At 43.7% G+C, this 15,029-nt stretch overlaps 1 protein-coding gene across 1 annotated transcript in view; it reads left to right on the top strand.

Moving 5' to 3' along the window:
* Positions 1-3,700: 3,700 nt before the first annotated feature.
* The window catches only part of LOC139539051 (pleckstrin homology domain-containing family M member 3-like), a 92,698-nt gene continuing 81,369 nt past the window's right edge, over positions 3,701-15,029 (top strand). Inside the window, exons 1-2 of the mRNA XM_071341743.1 lie at positions 3,701-3,837; positions 6,085-7,035. Of these exons, the coding sequence (XP_071197844.1) occupies positions 6,552-7,035 (484 nt within the window). The 5' untranslated portion in view covers positions 3,701-3,837; positions 6,085-6,551. The remainder of the gene's footprint in view (positions 3,838-6,084; positions 7,036-15,029) is intronic.

The raw sequence follows: 15,029 nt of genomic DNA, 5'->3' as shown, positions 1-15,029 counted from the left end.
TCTTAAAGAAAGCTTCCAGCAAAACATATCTAAAAAGGTCAATATATTCACAAGGCCCACACGAGTAAGAGACTACCATAGATGGCCATCTCTGCGCTGTAGAAAGGCTGATGTTCTGAGACATTCGGCATCACTATGTCAAGGTAAATATAGTATTCTTTCTAACAAAGATATCTACATGTATTTCAGGATGTGTATCCCTTGAAACAATCAGAATTCATGTACACAAGTTTTGAAAACATCGCTTGTTCAAAAGAAAAGTGGCCTCTTGGCACAACTTATGTAAATTGAGGTGCCTTGGGGTAAGTGGGTGCTGATATCATGTGCTGGTAGGTCAAAGTTAAATTCATGGAAACGGGGTGTGGTATACTGTATATCTTAAATGTATGCCTACATTCAGATAAAGATCTCTCAGTTCAATATCACTTACCCTTCCATTTTTTTTGTCAATGAACCACTTCAATGTCATTGTCTGTTTTCATCACTTGTTGCTGCTCGAATGGATATCTTCCCTTCATGGGGAATGATGATGATGATGTCTGCTTTGAAACAATAAAAATGCACTATCTGGAGTTCATATGCATGACACGTTGCAAAAATACTGCATAAAACGGACTAAATTATAGTAATTTGTATGGGGGTATGGTGGCCATTGGCTCAACTTACCCCAAGGCAAACAAGTTGACTATATCACCCACACAGAAATAGTTTATCAAGATCGGTGTGGAATAATTTGACTGGCCTGCACAGAGCACTGACCTCAACCCCATCGAACTCCTTTGGGATGAATTGGAACGCCAACTGCGAGCCGGGCCTAATCTCCCAACATCAGTGCCCGACCTTACTAATGCTCTTGTGACTGAATGGAAGCAAGTTCCCACAGCAATGTTCCAACATCTAGTGGAAAGCCTTCCCAGAAGAGTGGAGGCTGTTATAGCAGCAAAGGGGGGACCAACCCCATATTAATGCCCATGAGTTTGGAATGAGATGTTTGATGAGCAGGTGTCCACATACTTTTGGTCATGTAGTGTATGTTGACACCGTGTTGGTTTAGTCTGTGCTTTGGACACATTCAGGATCTCTAGTTTTGTGGTCCTAAATGTTTATTGCTACACATTGGGCTGCCTTTCAATGCAGTCTTTGTCAATCCTCACTATGATATCCTATATGAATGATATTTAAGTAATAAGGCACAAGGGTGTGTGGTATATGGCCAATATGCCACTGCTAAGGGCTGTTCTTAATCACGACGCCTAAGAACAGTGGTGGTTCGAGCCCTGAATGCTGATTGGCTGACAGCCGTTGTATATCAGACTGTATACCACGGGTATGACAAAACATTTCTTGTTACTGCTCTAATTATGTTGGTAATCAGTTTATAATAGAAATAAGGCACCTTGAGGGTTTGTGGTATATGACCAGTATACCACTGCTAAGGGCTGTATCCAGGCACTCCGCATTGCGTTGTGCATAAGAACAGCCCTTAGACATGGTATATTGGCCATATACCACACTCCCACATGCCTTATTGCTTAATTATAACATACTATGCCCTTTACAGGCGCTATAGTACAGCACATATAATGGCAACATAATGGTACATGATTGTTCTGTTTGACCTTTTTACCTAGGATTGAAATGTACTGGATGTCTAAGGGACTTAGCATTACCTATCAAAAAGACATTCTGGCCAAAAAAATGCCATTCCAGCATAAAGAAAACTGATCATAATACAAAGACAAATTGCACCTATTTCTCTTGAAATCACTTCCTTTCCAAAGATTTAGAAGATAAGAGCTGTTTTTCTTTGTCTGTCTGTCTGTGTTTAAACTTTGTCTCTGTTCTGATATGAGAACACCTTGCTCTGGTAGGTAGGACATAAGAGGCCTCCTCGCTGCAGTTTCCATGGGGACCCAACAGCCACTCTACTCTTCAAAAGCGGGCGAGCAGAGCAGAGGTAGTGGGCCTTTTGTGTTGGAGAGGGAGAGAGCAGAACAACACTGGCCAGATGAAAGCATTGCCATCCTTAAACCCAATCATAATTTAGTCATCAGTACAGGAGGATATAGTCAAAATAAAGGGGTAGATGGATGGGAGAGCTAGACAGAGAGAAAAGAGAAATAGAGGGAGGGAGAGTGGAGTTCGTAGGTCAAGGAACGAGAGAGGGAGAGAGTGCTGTTAGATGCAAAATATTTGAGGGGATATGGATAGACATGGTCTTGTTCTTAACGTTGACGGTACCTTATTTGCAATGTCAATCTCGTATCCACTTAGATTGAAAGGTTTGTTGTGTCTTTCCTGGAGGAAGATGACAAATAATATTACAACGTCACTGACCAGGACATTGTACTCCACAAATATATGTAATCAATATGGGACAAATTAGCATTTCTACTTTATTTGGAAAATTAACATGTATTTTGAGTATCCGAATGAAGCAACAAATACCATTCAATGTTAGTAGTGTTCGTGCTACATGTTATATAATTGGGTTAAATGCCATGGTGTCCTTGAGGTTATCATACTATATTTATCTATTTGTATATCCCATTTGAGAAGGCATTTATACATTACAGTATTACAGCTGTAAAACGTGTCCAACTATAAGTCCCTCTCTGCTTCCTCCTGCATCTCTACCAAAGGCAGCTAGGCCCAATTGCTGACTGCCATAATTGACTCTCCTCTCAGAACAAAATAAAAGAGAGGAGAGTTTGCTGGGACAAATAGCATTTAGCAAGAGTTCACATGCAGCTCTATGTAGGTCATACACAATATGGCGTCTGCAAGTTTACACCTGGGGCTCATAGAGCCATTATCCCACAACAATGCTCCGGAGAGGAACATATTTGAGCCCATTAGCCCGGGCAGGGCCCCCTCCTCCTTCATTAGAGAAGGATTTTTTTAAACAAGCCTAGACAATAAGCACATAGAAAGGGTACAGGGGGGCTCTGAGTGACCGAGGGAGGGGAGGTTGCATGTTTAGCTGAGAGAGCCCACGATAATTACTGTGTTTCTCTCTCTGGCCTGAAAGAGACTAATGTTTCTCTTTCTGTAGGGTCAGCACAATGGACGCTGGGTAGCTTCAAGCACCGCTAGCTTTGCCCCATTAGGAAAAAAAATATGCCCCGTTCTCTCCCTGCTCATTCCCCTTTCCCCCACTCAGATTCGTCATTAGAGAAATGTCTTTATGACCTTTGTTGGAGGATTTTCAGTTTGATATGTGACCCCTGCTGCTGTCACCTGCCTTCGCCATTAAATTAGTATTATATTGGTTTTGCCGCAACTGTAGGTTAATTTGTGTGATGTTGGGGAATGGGTATGAAACAGGGTTGGAGTAATTTAAAAGGACATTAAATGTTCAGTTACAAAAAAGCTATGTTATTTTCATGCAAAACACAGTGGGACAATGAGACATAGGGATGCAGAATAAATTAGGCACAGATGTAGTAACTGAAAGGTTTGTCAACTCACCAAAAGTTTCTCAATAATTATTACTACACACACTTGTGTAATAATTATCATGTTGTTTCCATCCATGTTGAGATTATAATTACACCAGAATTATCATGTTAGTAGTACCATACTATTTGTATTTTTACTTATAGAATCAATTATAAATCCCATGTTATTGCAAAATTGACAACTCTCTACAGTAATTTCTCTGAACTGATCTGGGGAAAATGAATGGTTGAGAATCTGGACACCCTTTCTCCAGAATGCATGGCCAACTCACACAAGTTGGAAGAGACGGAACATTTAATGAAGGAACTATCAGTTCTATCCGGTGAACGTTTTCTCTGACGGACCAGAAAATTATATATTTGTAAACAGAATCAGGTGAGTCAAGATTTATTAATTATTTTTTCGACACCGAGTTTGTGGGTATTTAGCTTTTTTTTTTTTTTTGAACAATGATATTAACAAATATAGATAAATATTTGCGCGTGTAGCTAGATGGTTTTACCGCTAGAATCGAAATGACATTGTTCAAGGATGGGAGGCTAGTTGACGTTGTTAGCTAGCTTGCTAACTAGATGATGGACATTCACACCTGCTAGCTAACGGAGCCGTTTATCTCGCTAGTTTGGTAGGAAAGCTTTACTAAGTATTATGTCAAAGACGAATGTTAGAAGTGAACCAATATTCGGTGTTAGCTTGGAACTAGCTAGCTAACTATGTTAGTGAACCACTGAACCAGGATGTAGCTGGTCTGGATGTATATGTAAAACGATAACTAACTAACTAGTTTGCTAGGATAGCTGCATTGCATGCTGCACTGTTGTCAAAAGTTATAAGCAAGGCACCTGTCTTGACAACGCTGTCCCCTTGTATTGATCAATGAATTGTTAATTACACCAGAGCCACTCCTTCAGTTAGTTACCTCATTCATGTCAAATGAATAGATAATATACAAATGTGTAGACTACATGCACACACACACCTGTCCTAGCTACTGCAATGAGGGAAGTTATGATGCCTGCTGTGTGAGAGGGCTATAAATAGACAGTCAGTGAGGAGGGACAGTGTGCTTCTGTGTCACACCTGCTAGTCTGCTGGGTAAGGTGAGGACACACAGTCGTGACTGCTGCTCCTTGCTGCTGGCGGTGCTGCTTGCCTCAGACAGTCATGCACAAGGTCACTCAGACAGTCATGCACAAGGTCACTCAGTCATGCACTAGGTCACTCAGACAGTCATGCACTAGGTGGCTGCCCTCCTTGATCCATCCACCTCATCCCTCCCTCCACCTCATCCCCTCTTCACCACACCCCCTCACATAGGGCTGGGTGACATGGCCTAAAAATAATATCTAGATTTTTTCCCCCAGACTTATGGGGGATTCCGGATAATATACACTACCTGACCATATGACCGATTCTCTTCGACCAAGCCTCAAATGCAAATAGCGAGTTGAAACCGCTTGTCAGAGAGGAAGAAGTGATCTCTCATCTTTGTTGTGAGTGGCAGGAGGCGTGGCTTGGTGTGTGTGTGTGTGTGTGTGTGTGTGTGTGTGTGTGTGTGTGTGTAAATGGGAAGGTGCACAGCACAGAAGGAGTGAAGTAGACAAGACCAAAAAGATATGAAAACAAGCAGACAATCACATTTTTTAAATTAAACTTGATTGTTGCGCTACAGGCATTTGGAATATCGTGCTAAAACATGAATTTTATATATGGCCCGGCCCTTATCTCACCCCCTTACCTCACCCCCACCTCAGCCCCTCACCTCCCTCCCTCCAACTCACCCCTCTCCTCTCCTAACCGCCTCTCCTCACATCACCCCCCTTTCCCAGTGAAGTGCTGCCTGTATGCCATCCAGGGATAGACTAGTGGTGATGTTCTCTAAATAATTCATGTCTGGAAGAAAGTGAAAGACCCAGAGCTGGGAGGGAGCAATGGGCCTGTCAGTGACAGAGAGAGAGATAGCGAGGGATGAGGAAAATAAAAATTGCAACAAACCCTGGAAGTGAGAGGCTAAACTGTCTGGCCAGAAGGAAGGGAACCCCGCCCCAACCAGGTTAGTCCAAGCCTGAGGCACAGGTTAGCTGTCTGTGTGTTAGACTAGGCTATTCCATTTACTCCCTCTACCCGGGTTGATCCAAACAGTCGAGGGTCTGTGTGTTAGACTAGGCTATTCCATTTACTCCCTCTACCCGGGTTGATCCGAACAGCCCGAGGGTCTGTGTGTTAGACTAGGCTATTCCATTTACTCCCTCTACCCGGGTTGATCCAAACAGTCGAGGGTCTGTGTGTTAGACTAGGCTATTCCATTTACTCCCTCTACCCGGGTTGATCCGAACAGCCGAGGGAGCATCCGGTGGTTGAGAGTAGCTGATTGATTGTAGGTAATTGTCTTTGATTTACAAAAGGTTTATGAGCTAAGATTGTTGGAAGTGTTTGTAAACTGTTATCTGTCAACTGGATAATGGCTATGTTGTTTGATGAGATCAGGAAATGTTAAGCTTGCTAAGCCTTGTTCATTGCTAAACATATCTGATCTTCACCCTGTTCAGTGTTTTCTTACGTTCTGATAATCAACCCTGACATGCTTCCTTTTTCTGTTCCCTTTTCTGTCCCATGACACAGTGAAACCTCACATTGTGCCCTTTTGATGGCATCATCATCATCCAATGTGGAGGAGGAGCATTCTTCTTTGTTACACACATCCTCATGTGGATTCATGTGAGAGCTGACTCACACACACAGAGAGAGAGCCACCAGCCTGTGTAAGAAAAGCAGTGCCACCCCAAAACTCTGTCATAAACTCAATAAGAGTGTCCGCCTCTAGCTAGTGGATTAACAGAGCTGTGTTAACGAGGAATTGTTTTCCTGGAAGAAGCCTACTGCCCTCGAGGAACACGGCTTCCCTCTGGGGCTCAGACTGCAGATGCTTCAGCTGCGAGGTCCAGAGCCGCTTGGATCGTCCCCTGCCTAGAGAACCACCCAGCCCCATAGAGAACCACCCAGCCCCATAGAGAACCACCCAGCCCCATAGAGAACCACCACCCCGCCTGCCCTAACAGCCTCCACACGGGGCCAAGCCGAGGAGCACCATGGAGGAGGTGGAGGACATTAGCCCTGCCCTGGAGGCCACCGAGGACTTTCTACACTGCCTGGACGGAGGTAGAGGCCAGGGAGGGGAGGGGGTCCGGCAGCCCAGGCAGCACCACCCCAAGCTGCAGGAGATGTCTGTAGCCCTGGGGAAGCTGAGCTCTAGCGGAGTGTGGGGCCTGCTGGCTGGGGAGCAGGGGACCGAGGTGTCCCCGCGTAACGTGGCCTGGGCTGACCAGCCCTCAGCCTTCAGCGTGCTGGCTCTGAGGCAGGGGAAAAGGAGCCGTGCTCGTTCCACTAATGACCTGGCCGCCCACACCAAAGACACCAACAACACCTCCTCTAACGCCGCCTTTAAGAAAGGCCACAACCGCTCGCGGTCTGATGTTAATTACCGGCCGTCCTACATGGACAACGCTAACGGCCTGCCTGCTGTGGACAAGAACACGCTGAAGAACATGGCTCTCAACGACCAGAGAGAAGAAGGTAAGGCAGGAAGGAGACAGTGTGTCCTTCTTTGGTTAGCTGATAAGGACATACTGCCTATTTATTATTGGTTGATACTCAAATCAATGTCAGTGTCTATGAGCTTCAAACAAATAGGCTATATAGGCTAAATAGGCTATCATGACATGTACTTAGTAGAGCTGGGACGATAAACCGGAAATTATGGACGCCGACCATGCCGATAATTTATCACATTTTACTGATATTGTTTATTACGATAAGTAGCCTAGACTAGAGAAATGTGAAGTTTTAAATGGAATAAATGTGCTAATATGGGTGATTGTTAAAGAGACAAATGATGGCTACAACCCTCAAACTAGTAGGAGTAGTTTAAAGGATAATTAAACACAAACTGTATTTCACATTGTTATAAACATATAGTTCTATTTATAGTTTTCACATCAACTCAGGTAATTTATCGCCCAGTTTTAGTACTTAGGTTATCATGACACTTAGATTAAGCCTGGGACTAGCTTCCACGTTATGAAGATGATTTCAGTGTCCTACAGAAAACAATTGGGCCTAGGCTGTACTGCCGCAGCCAGCATTTTATTCTGATGGAACTGAGCTTCCACTGCAGTGGCCAGTCAGGATGTGGTGAATAATACCAACCTCCCTGACGCATTGTTTAGTCTGCCTGTTTGTGTTTGTTTAGGGATGTGAATGTGAAGATCTTCACCAAAGACCATAATAGGATGTCATTCTGTCACCAAACAGACCCAAATAAGGAGAAAGAGAGTGGCCCAATTATCCCTCATATTAGGAAGGATTAGCATTTGACTGAAAAGGTATTAGTTGGCTCTGGGCAGGGAGGAGGGATGGATAGTTCGGCTACACAAGAGGACAGTAAAAGCATGGGCTGCATTTAACAGCACTTTGCATCAGAATACATACTGCTCTTTGCCAGTCGTTATGGTTGGCAATGCTTTTATACACTGTAGCCTAGTTGTATCCTCTCATGCCCTGTAACATATTTCCATGACATTTGATGACGTGTGTAGGTAGGCCTAAGCTAGGGCCCATCTCTTCTTAGGACAAACCTCAGCATATCTGTTTAATTGCTAAGAGAGAGAACCATGACATCCCCACTACCTTGAATAACATGGGGGTCCACTGCAGTTAATGTTTTCACATTGGATGCAACAGGGAAAGGAGGCTTTGGAGCTACTGGCATGCAAGAATGCTTTCACCCTGTCTCACTGGTAGCTGTTCCCCCATAACGAGCCCAGCCCACACACTGCTGCTGAGTCCCGGTGGGGTGACATATACTGATTTCCTCAGCAACACACATGCTAATGTTGATGGATCAGTTGATTTCGGCATGCGAGAGCGAGCGGGCGTCACTGAGCCTTCAGCTGTCAGTGTTCTAGTGCTGTAGAGGTTTTACTTCATTTACCACTCTACTCAGTAAGGTTTTATATTGTCCTCTTAAGACATTTGACCAGACATGTACCTCAGGGATTTGAATGTATAGCCTAGCTTTATTAGCTGTTAATTGGTCTTTCCGTTGGTTCATTCATCTAATGAATCTCTGTTATTTTGGCTTTTGATTTAATTAGGGACGCCACAGAATTAAACACAACACTTAATATATGTATCTTTAAAATAATATATATATATATATATATATATATATTTCACCTTTATTTAACCAGGTAAGCTAGTTGAGAACAAGTTCTCCTTCACAACTGCGTCCTGGCCAAGATGAAGCAAAGCAGTGCGACAAAAAAACAACACAGAGTTACACATAGGATAAACAAAAGTACAGTCAATAACACAATAGAAAAGTCTATATACAGTGTGTGCAAATTGAGTAAGGAGGTAAGGCAATAAATAGGCCATAGTAGCGAGGTAATTACAATTTAGCAAATTAACATTGAAGTGATAGATGTGCAGATGATGGTGTGCAAGTAGAAATACTGTGTTAACATAGTTAGTTAACTAACTCTATGTTAGGGATGTTTACTTTATTCCTGACCTCTTTGGGTCTGTCTGTCATGGTGTCCAGGAATCACCAGGGGGTCCAACATCTGCTTCTTTAAAGGCCAAAGTTATAAAATGGCACTTGTTGTTATGATTGGCTGTCCCAGTCGTTGGTCTGTCTGGGTGTGGCAGTCAGTCAGTACAGTAAGATAATTGCTAGAGCTGTCCCTATCTGCCCTTTATGTCTTTGGCAGGTTTAGCTAAGTGAGCTGACCTAACCAGTTCTCCCTATTCCCGGTACAAACCTCCCCCCAAATTACACCCTGGCCCCTGCTACAGTGTTTATCGTCACATCCCTGTTTAAGCCTTACACTGAACTGTTTAAGCCTTTCACGTGCATACATTTATTTTGTCCCCCTACACCAAACGCGATCACGACACGCAGGTTAAAATATCAAAACAAACTCTGAACCAATTACATTAATTTGGGGACAGGAAGGAAAAGCATTAAACATGTATGGCAATTTAGCTAGTTGCTAGCTAATTTGTCCTATTTAGCTAGCTTGCTGTTGCTAGTTAATTTGTCCTGGGATATAAATCATAATTTTCCATCCCTAACTATAACATTTTCCGACAAGATAAAACGGCCAAAGGGGGGCGGTGTTGCAATCTACTGCAGAGATGGCCTGCAGAGTTCTGTCTTACTATCCAGGTCTGTACCCAAACAATTCGAGCTTCTTCTTTTAAAAATCCACCTTTCCAGAAACAAGTCTTTCACTGTTGCCGCTTGCTATAGACCACCCTCTGCCCCCAGCTGTGCTCTGGACACCATATGTGAACTGATTGCCCCCCCATCTATCTTCAGAGCTCGTGCTGCTAGGTGACCTAAACTGGGACATGCTTAACACCCCGGCCATCCTACAATCTAAGCTTGATGCCCTCAATCTCACACAAATTATCAATGAACCTACCAGGTACAACCCCAAAGCCGTAAACACTGGCACCCTCATAGATATCATCCTAACCAACTTGCCCTCCAAATACACCTCTGCTATTTTCAACCAAGATCTCAGCAATCACTGCCTCATTGCCTGCATCCGTAATGGGTCTGCGGTCAAACGACCACCCCTCATCACTGTCAAACGCTCCCTGAAACACTTCAGCGAGCAGGCCTTTCTAATCAACCTGGCCCGGGTATCATGGAAGGATATTGACCTCATTCCGTCAGTAGAGGATGCCTGGTTATTCTTCAAAAGTGCCTTCCTCACCATCTTAAATAAGCATGCCCCATTCAAAAAATGTAGCTCTTGGTTCTCTCCAGACCTGACTGCCCTAGACCAGCACAAAAACATCCTGTGACGTTCTGCATTATCATCGAATAGCCCTCGTGATATGCAACTTTTCAGGGAAGTTAGGAACCAATATACACAGGCAGTTAGGAAAGCTAAGGCTAGCTTTTTCAAGCAGAAATTTGCATCCTGTAGCACAAACTCAAAAAAGTTCTGGGACACTGTGAAGTCCAAGGAGAGTAAGAGCACCACCTCCCAGTTGCCCACTGCACTGAGGCTAGGAAATACTGTCACCACCGATAAATCCACTATAATTCAGAATTTCAATAAGCATTTTTCTACGGCTGGCCATGCTTTCCACCTGGCTACCCCTACCCCGATCAACAGCCCTGTACCCCACACAGCAACTCGCCCAAGCCTCCCCCATTTCTCCTTCTCCCAAATCCAGATAGCTGATGTTCTGAAAGAGCGGCAAAATCTGGACCCCTACAAATCAGCCAGGCTAGACAATCTGGACCCTCTCTTTCTAAAATGATCTGCCGAAATTGTTACAACCCCTATTACTAGCCTGTTCAACCTCTCTTTCGTATCGTCTGAGATTCCCAAAGATTGGAAAGCTGCCGCGGTCACCCCCCTCTTCAAAGGGGGAGACACTCTAGACCCAAACTGCTACAGACCTATATCTATTCTACCCTGCCTTTCTAAGGTCTTCGAAAGCCAAGTTAACAAACAGATTACCGACCATTTCGAATCCAACCGCACCTTCTCCACTATGCAATCTGGTTTCAGAGCTGGTCATGGGTGCACCCCAGCCATGCTCAAGGTCCTAAACGATATCATAACTGCCATCGATAAGAGACAGTACTGTGCAGCCGTATTCATCGTCCTGGCCAATGCTTTCGACTCTGTCAATCACCATATTCTTATCGGCAGACTCAACAGCCTTGGTTTCTCAAATGATTGCCTCGCCTGGTTCACCAACTACTTCTCTGATAGAGTTCAGTGTGTCAAATCGGAGGGCCTGTTGTCTGGACCTCTGGCAGTCTCTATGGGTGTGCCACAGGGTTCAATTCTCGGGCTGACTCTCTTCTCTGTGTACATCAATGATGTCGCTCTTGCTGCTGGTGATTCTCTGATCCACCTCTACGCAGACGACACCATTCTGTATACTTCTGGCCCTTCTTTGAACACTGTGTTAACAACCCTCCAGACGAGCTTCGATGCCATACAACTCTCCTTCCGTGGCCTCCAACTGCTCTTAAATGCAAGTAAAAATAAATGCATGCTCTTCAACCGATCGCTGCCCGCACCTGCTCGCCCGTCCAGCATCACTACTCTGGACGGTTCTGACTTAGAATATGTGGACAACTACAAATACCTAGGTGTCTGGTTAGACTGTAAACTCCTTCCAGACTCACGTTAAGCATCTCCAATAGAGGTCGACCGATTATGATTTTTCAACACGATACCAATTATTGGAGGACAAAAAAAGCCCAAACCGATTAATCGGCCGATTTAAAAATAAAAATAAAGTATTTGTAATAATGACAATTACAACAATACTGAATGAACACTTATTTTAACTTAATATAATACATCAATAAAATCAACGTAGCCTCAAATAAATAATGAAACATGTTCAATTTGGTTTAAATAATGCAAAAACAAAGTGTTGGAGAAGAAAGTAAAAGTGCAATATGTGCCATGTAAGAAAGCTAATGTTTAAGTTCCTTGCTCGAACATGAGAACATATGAAAGCTGGTGGTTCCTTTTAACATGAGTCTTCAATATTCCCAGGTGAGAAGTTTTAGGTTGTAGTTATTATAGGAATTATAGGACTATTTCTCTCTATACCATTTGTATTTCATATACCTTTGACTATTGGATGTTCTTATAGGCACTTTAGTATTGCCAGTGTAACAGTATAGCTTCCGTACCTCTCCTCGCCCCTACCTGGGCTCGAACCAGGAACACATCGACAACAGCCACCCTCGAAGCAGCGTTACCCATGCAGAGCAAGGGGAACAACTACTCCAAGTCTCAGAGCGAGTGAAGTTTGAAACGCTATTAGCGCGCACCCCGCTAACTAGCTAGCCATTTCACATCGTTACACCAGCCTAATCTCGGGAGTTGATAGGCTTGAAGTCATAAACAGCAGAGCTGCTGGCAAAACGCAAGAAAGTGCTGTTTGAATGAATGCTTATGAGCCTGCTGGTGCCTACCATCGCTCAGTCAGACTGCTCTATCAAATCATAGACTTAATTATAACATAATAACACACAGAAATGCGAGCCTTAGGTCATTAATATGGTCGAATCCGGAAACTATCATCTCGAAAACAAGATGTTTATCCTTTCAGTGAAATACGGAACCGTTCCGTATTTTATCTAACGGGTGGCATCCATCAGTCTAAATATTCCTGTTACATTGCACAACCTTCAATGTTATGTCATAATTACGTAAAATTCTGGCAAATTAGTTCGCAACGAGCCAAGCGGCCCAAACTGACTCTGCGTGCAATGAACGCAAGAGAAGTGACACAATTTCACCTGGTTAATATTTCCTGCTAACCTGGATTTCTTTTAGCTAAGTTTAATGCTAGCTAGCAACTTACCTTGGCTTCGTACTGCATTCGCGTAACAGGCAGGCTCCTCGTGAGGCAGGTGGTTAGAGCGTTGGACTAGTTAATCGTAAGGTTGCAAGATTGAATCCCTGAGCTGACAAGGTAAAAATCTGTCGTTCTGTCCCTGAACAAGGCAGTTAACCCACCTTTCCTAGGCCGTCATTGAAAATAGGAATGTGTTCTTAACTGACTTGCCTAGTTAAATAAAGATTAAATAAAGTTGTAAAAAAAATATATATATACAGTGGGGAGAACAAGTATTTGATACACTGCCGATTTTGCAGGTTTTCCTACTTACAAAGCATGTAGAGGTCTGTAATTTGTATCATAGGTACACTTCAACTGTGAGAGACGGAATCTAAAACAAAAATCCAGAAAATCACATTGTATGATTTTTAAATAATTAATTTGCATTTTATTGCATGACATAAGTATTTGATCACCTACCAACCAGTAAGAATTCCGGCTCTCACAGACCTGTTAGTTTTTCTATAAGAAGCCCTCCTGTTCTCCACTCATTACCTGTATTAACTGCACCTGTTTGAACTCGTTACCTGTATAAAAGACACCTGTCCACACACAATCAAACAGATTCCAACCTCTCCACAATGGCCAACACCAGAGAGCTGTGTAAGGACATCAGGGATAAAATTGTAGACCTGCACAAGGCTGGGATGGGCTACAGGACAATAGGCAAGCAGCTTGGTGAGAAGGCAACAACTGTTGGCGCAATTATTAGAAAATGGAAGAAGTTCAAGATGACGATCAATCACCCTCGGTCTGGGTCTCCATGCAAGATCTCACCTCGTGGGGCATCAATGATCATGAGGAAGGTGAGGGATCAGCCCAGAACTACACGGCAGGACCTGGTCAATGACCTGAAGAGAGCTGGGATCACAGTCTCAAAGAAAACCATTAGTAACACATTACGCCGTCATGGATTAAAATACTGCAGCGCACGCAAGGTCCCCCTGCTCAAGCCAGCGCATGTCCAGGCCCGTCTGAAGTTTGCCAATGACCATCTGGATGATCCAGAGGAGGAATGGGTGAAGGTCATGTGGTCTGATGAGACAAAAATAGAGCTTTTTGGTCTAAACTCCACTCGCCGTGTTTGGAGGAAGAAGAAGGATGAGTACAGCCCCAAGAACACCATCCCAATCGTGAAGCATGGAGGTGGAAACATCATTCTTTGGGGATGCTTTTCTGCAAAGGGGACAGGACGACTGCACCGTATTGAGGGGAGGATGGATGGGGCCATGTATCGCGAGATCTTGGCCAACAACCTCCTTCCCTCAGTAAGAGCATTGAAGATGGGTCGTGGCTGGGTCTTCCAGCATGACAACGACCCGCAACACACAGCCAGGGCAACTAAGGAGTGGCTCCGTAAGAAGCATCTCAAGGTCCTGGAGTGGCCTAGCCAGTCTCCAGACCTGAACCCAATAGAAAATCTTTGGAGGGAGCTGAAAGTCCGTATTGCCCAGCGACAGCCCCGAAACCTGAAGGATCTGGAGAAGATCTGTAGGGAGGAGTGGGCCAAAATCCCTGCTGCAGTGTGTGCAAACCTAGTCAAGAACTACAGGAAACGTATGATCTCTGTAATTGCAAACAAAGGTTTCTGTACCAAATATTAAGTTCTGCTTTTCTGATGTATCAAATACTTATGTCATGCAATAAAATGCAAATTAATTACTTAAAAATCATACAATGTGATTTTCTGGATTTTTGTTTTAGATTCCGTCTCTCATAGTTGAAGTGTACCTATGATAAAAATTACAGACCTCTACATGCTTTGTAAGTAGGAAAACCTGCAAAATCGGCAGTGTATCAAATACTTGTTCTCCCCACTGTATATATTATAATTATAATCGGCAAAATCGGCTTCCAAAATTACCGATTTCCGATTGTTATGAAAACTTGAAATCGGCCCTAATTAATCGGCCATTCCGATTAATTGGTCGACCTCTAATCTCCAATCCAAAATTAAATCTAGAATCCGCTTCCTATTTCGCAACAAAGCATCCTTCACTCATGCTGCCAAACATACCCTGGTAAAACTGACCATCCTACCGATACTCGACTTCGGTGATGTCATCTATAAAATTGCCTCCAACACTCTACTCAACAAACTGGATGCGGTC

This window comes from Salvelinus alpinus, chromosome 14 (genome assembly GCF_045679555.1).
Source record: "Salvelinus alpinus chromosome 14, SLU_Salpinus.1, whole genome shotgun sequence".
NCBI classification, from domain to species: domain Eukaryota; kingdom Metazoa; phylum Chordata; class Actinopteri; order Salmoniformes; family Salmonidae; genus Salvelinus; species Salvelinus alpinus.
Note: the sequence above shows the minus strand (reverse complement) of the source record. Positions and strands in the feature narration are given on the sequence as shown.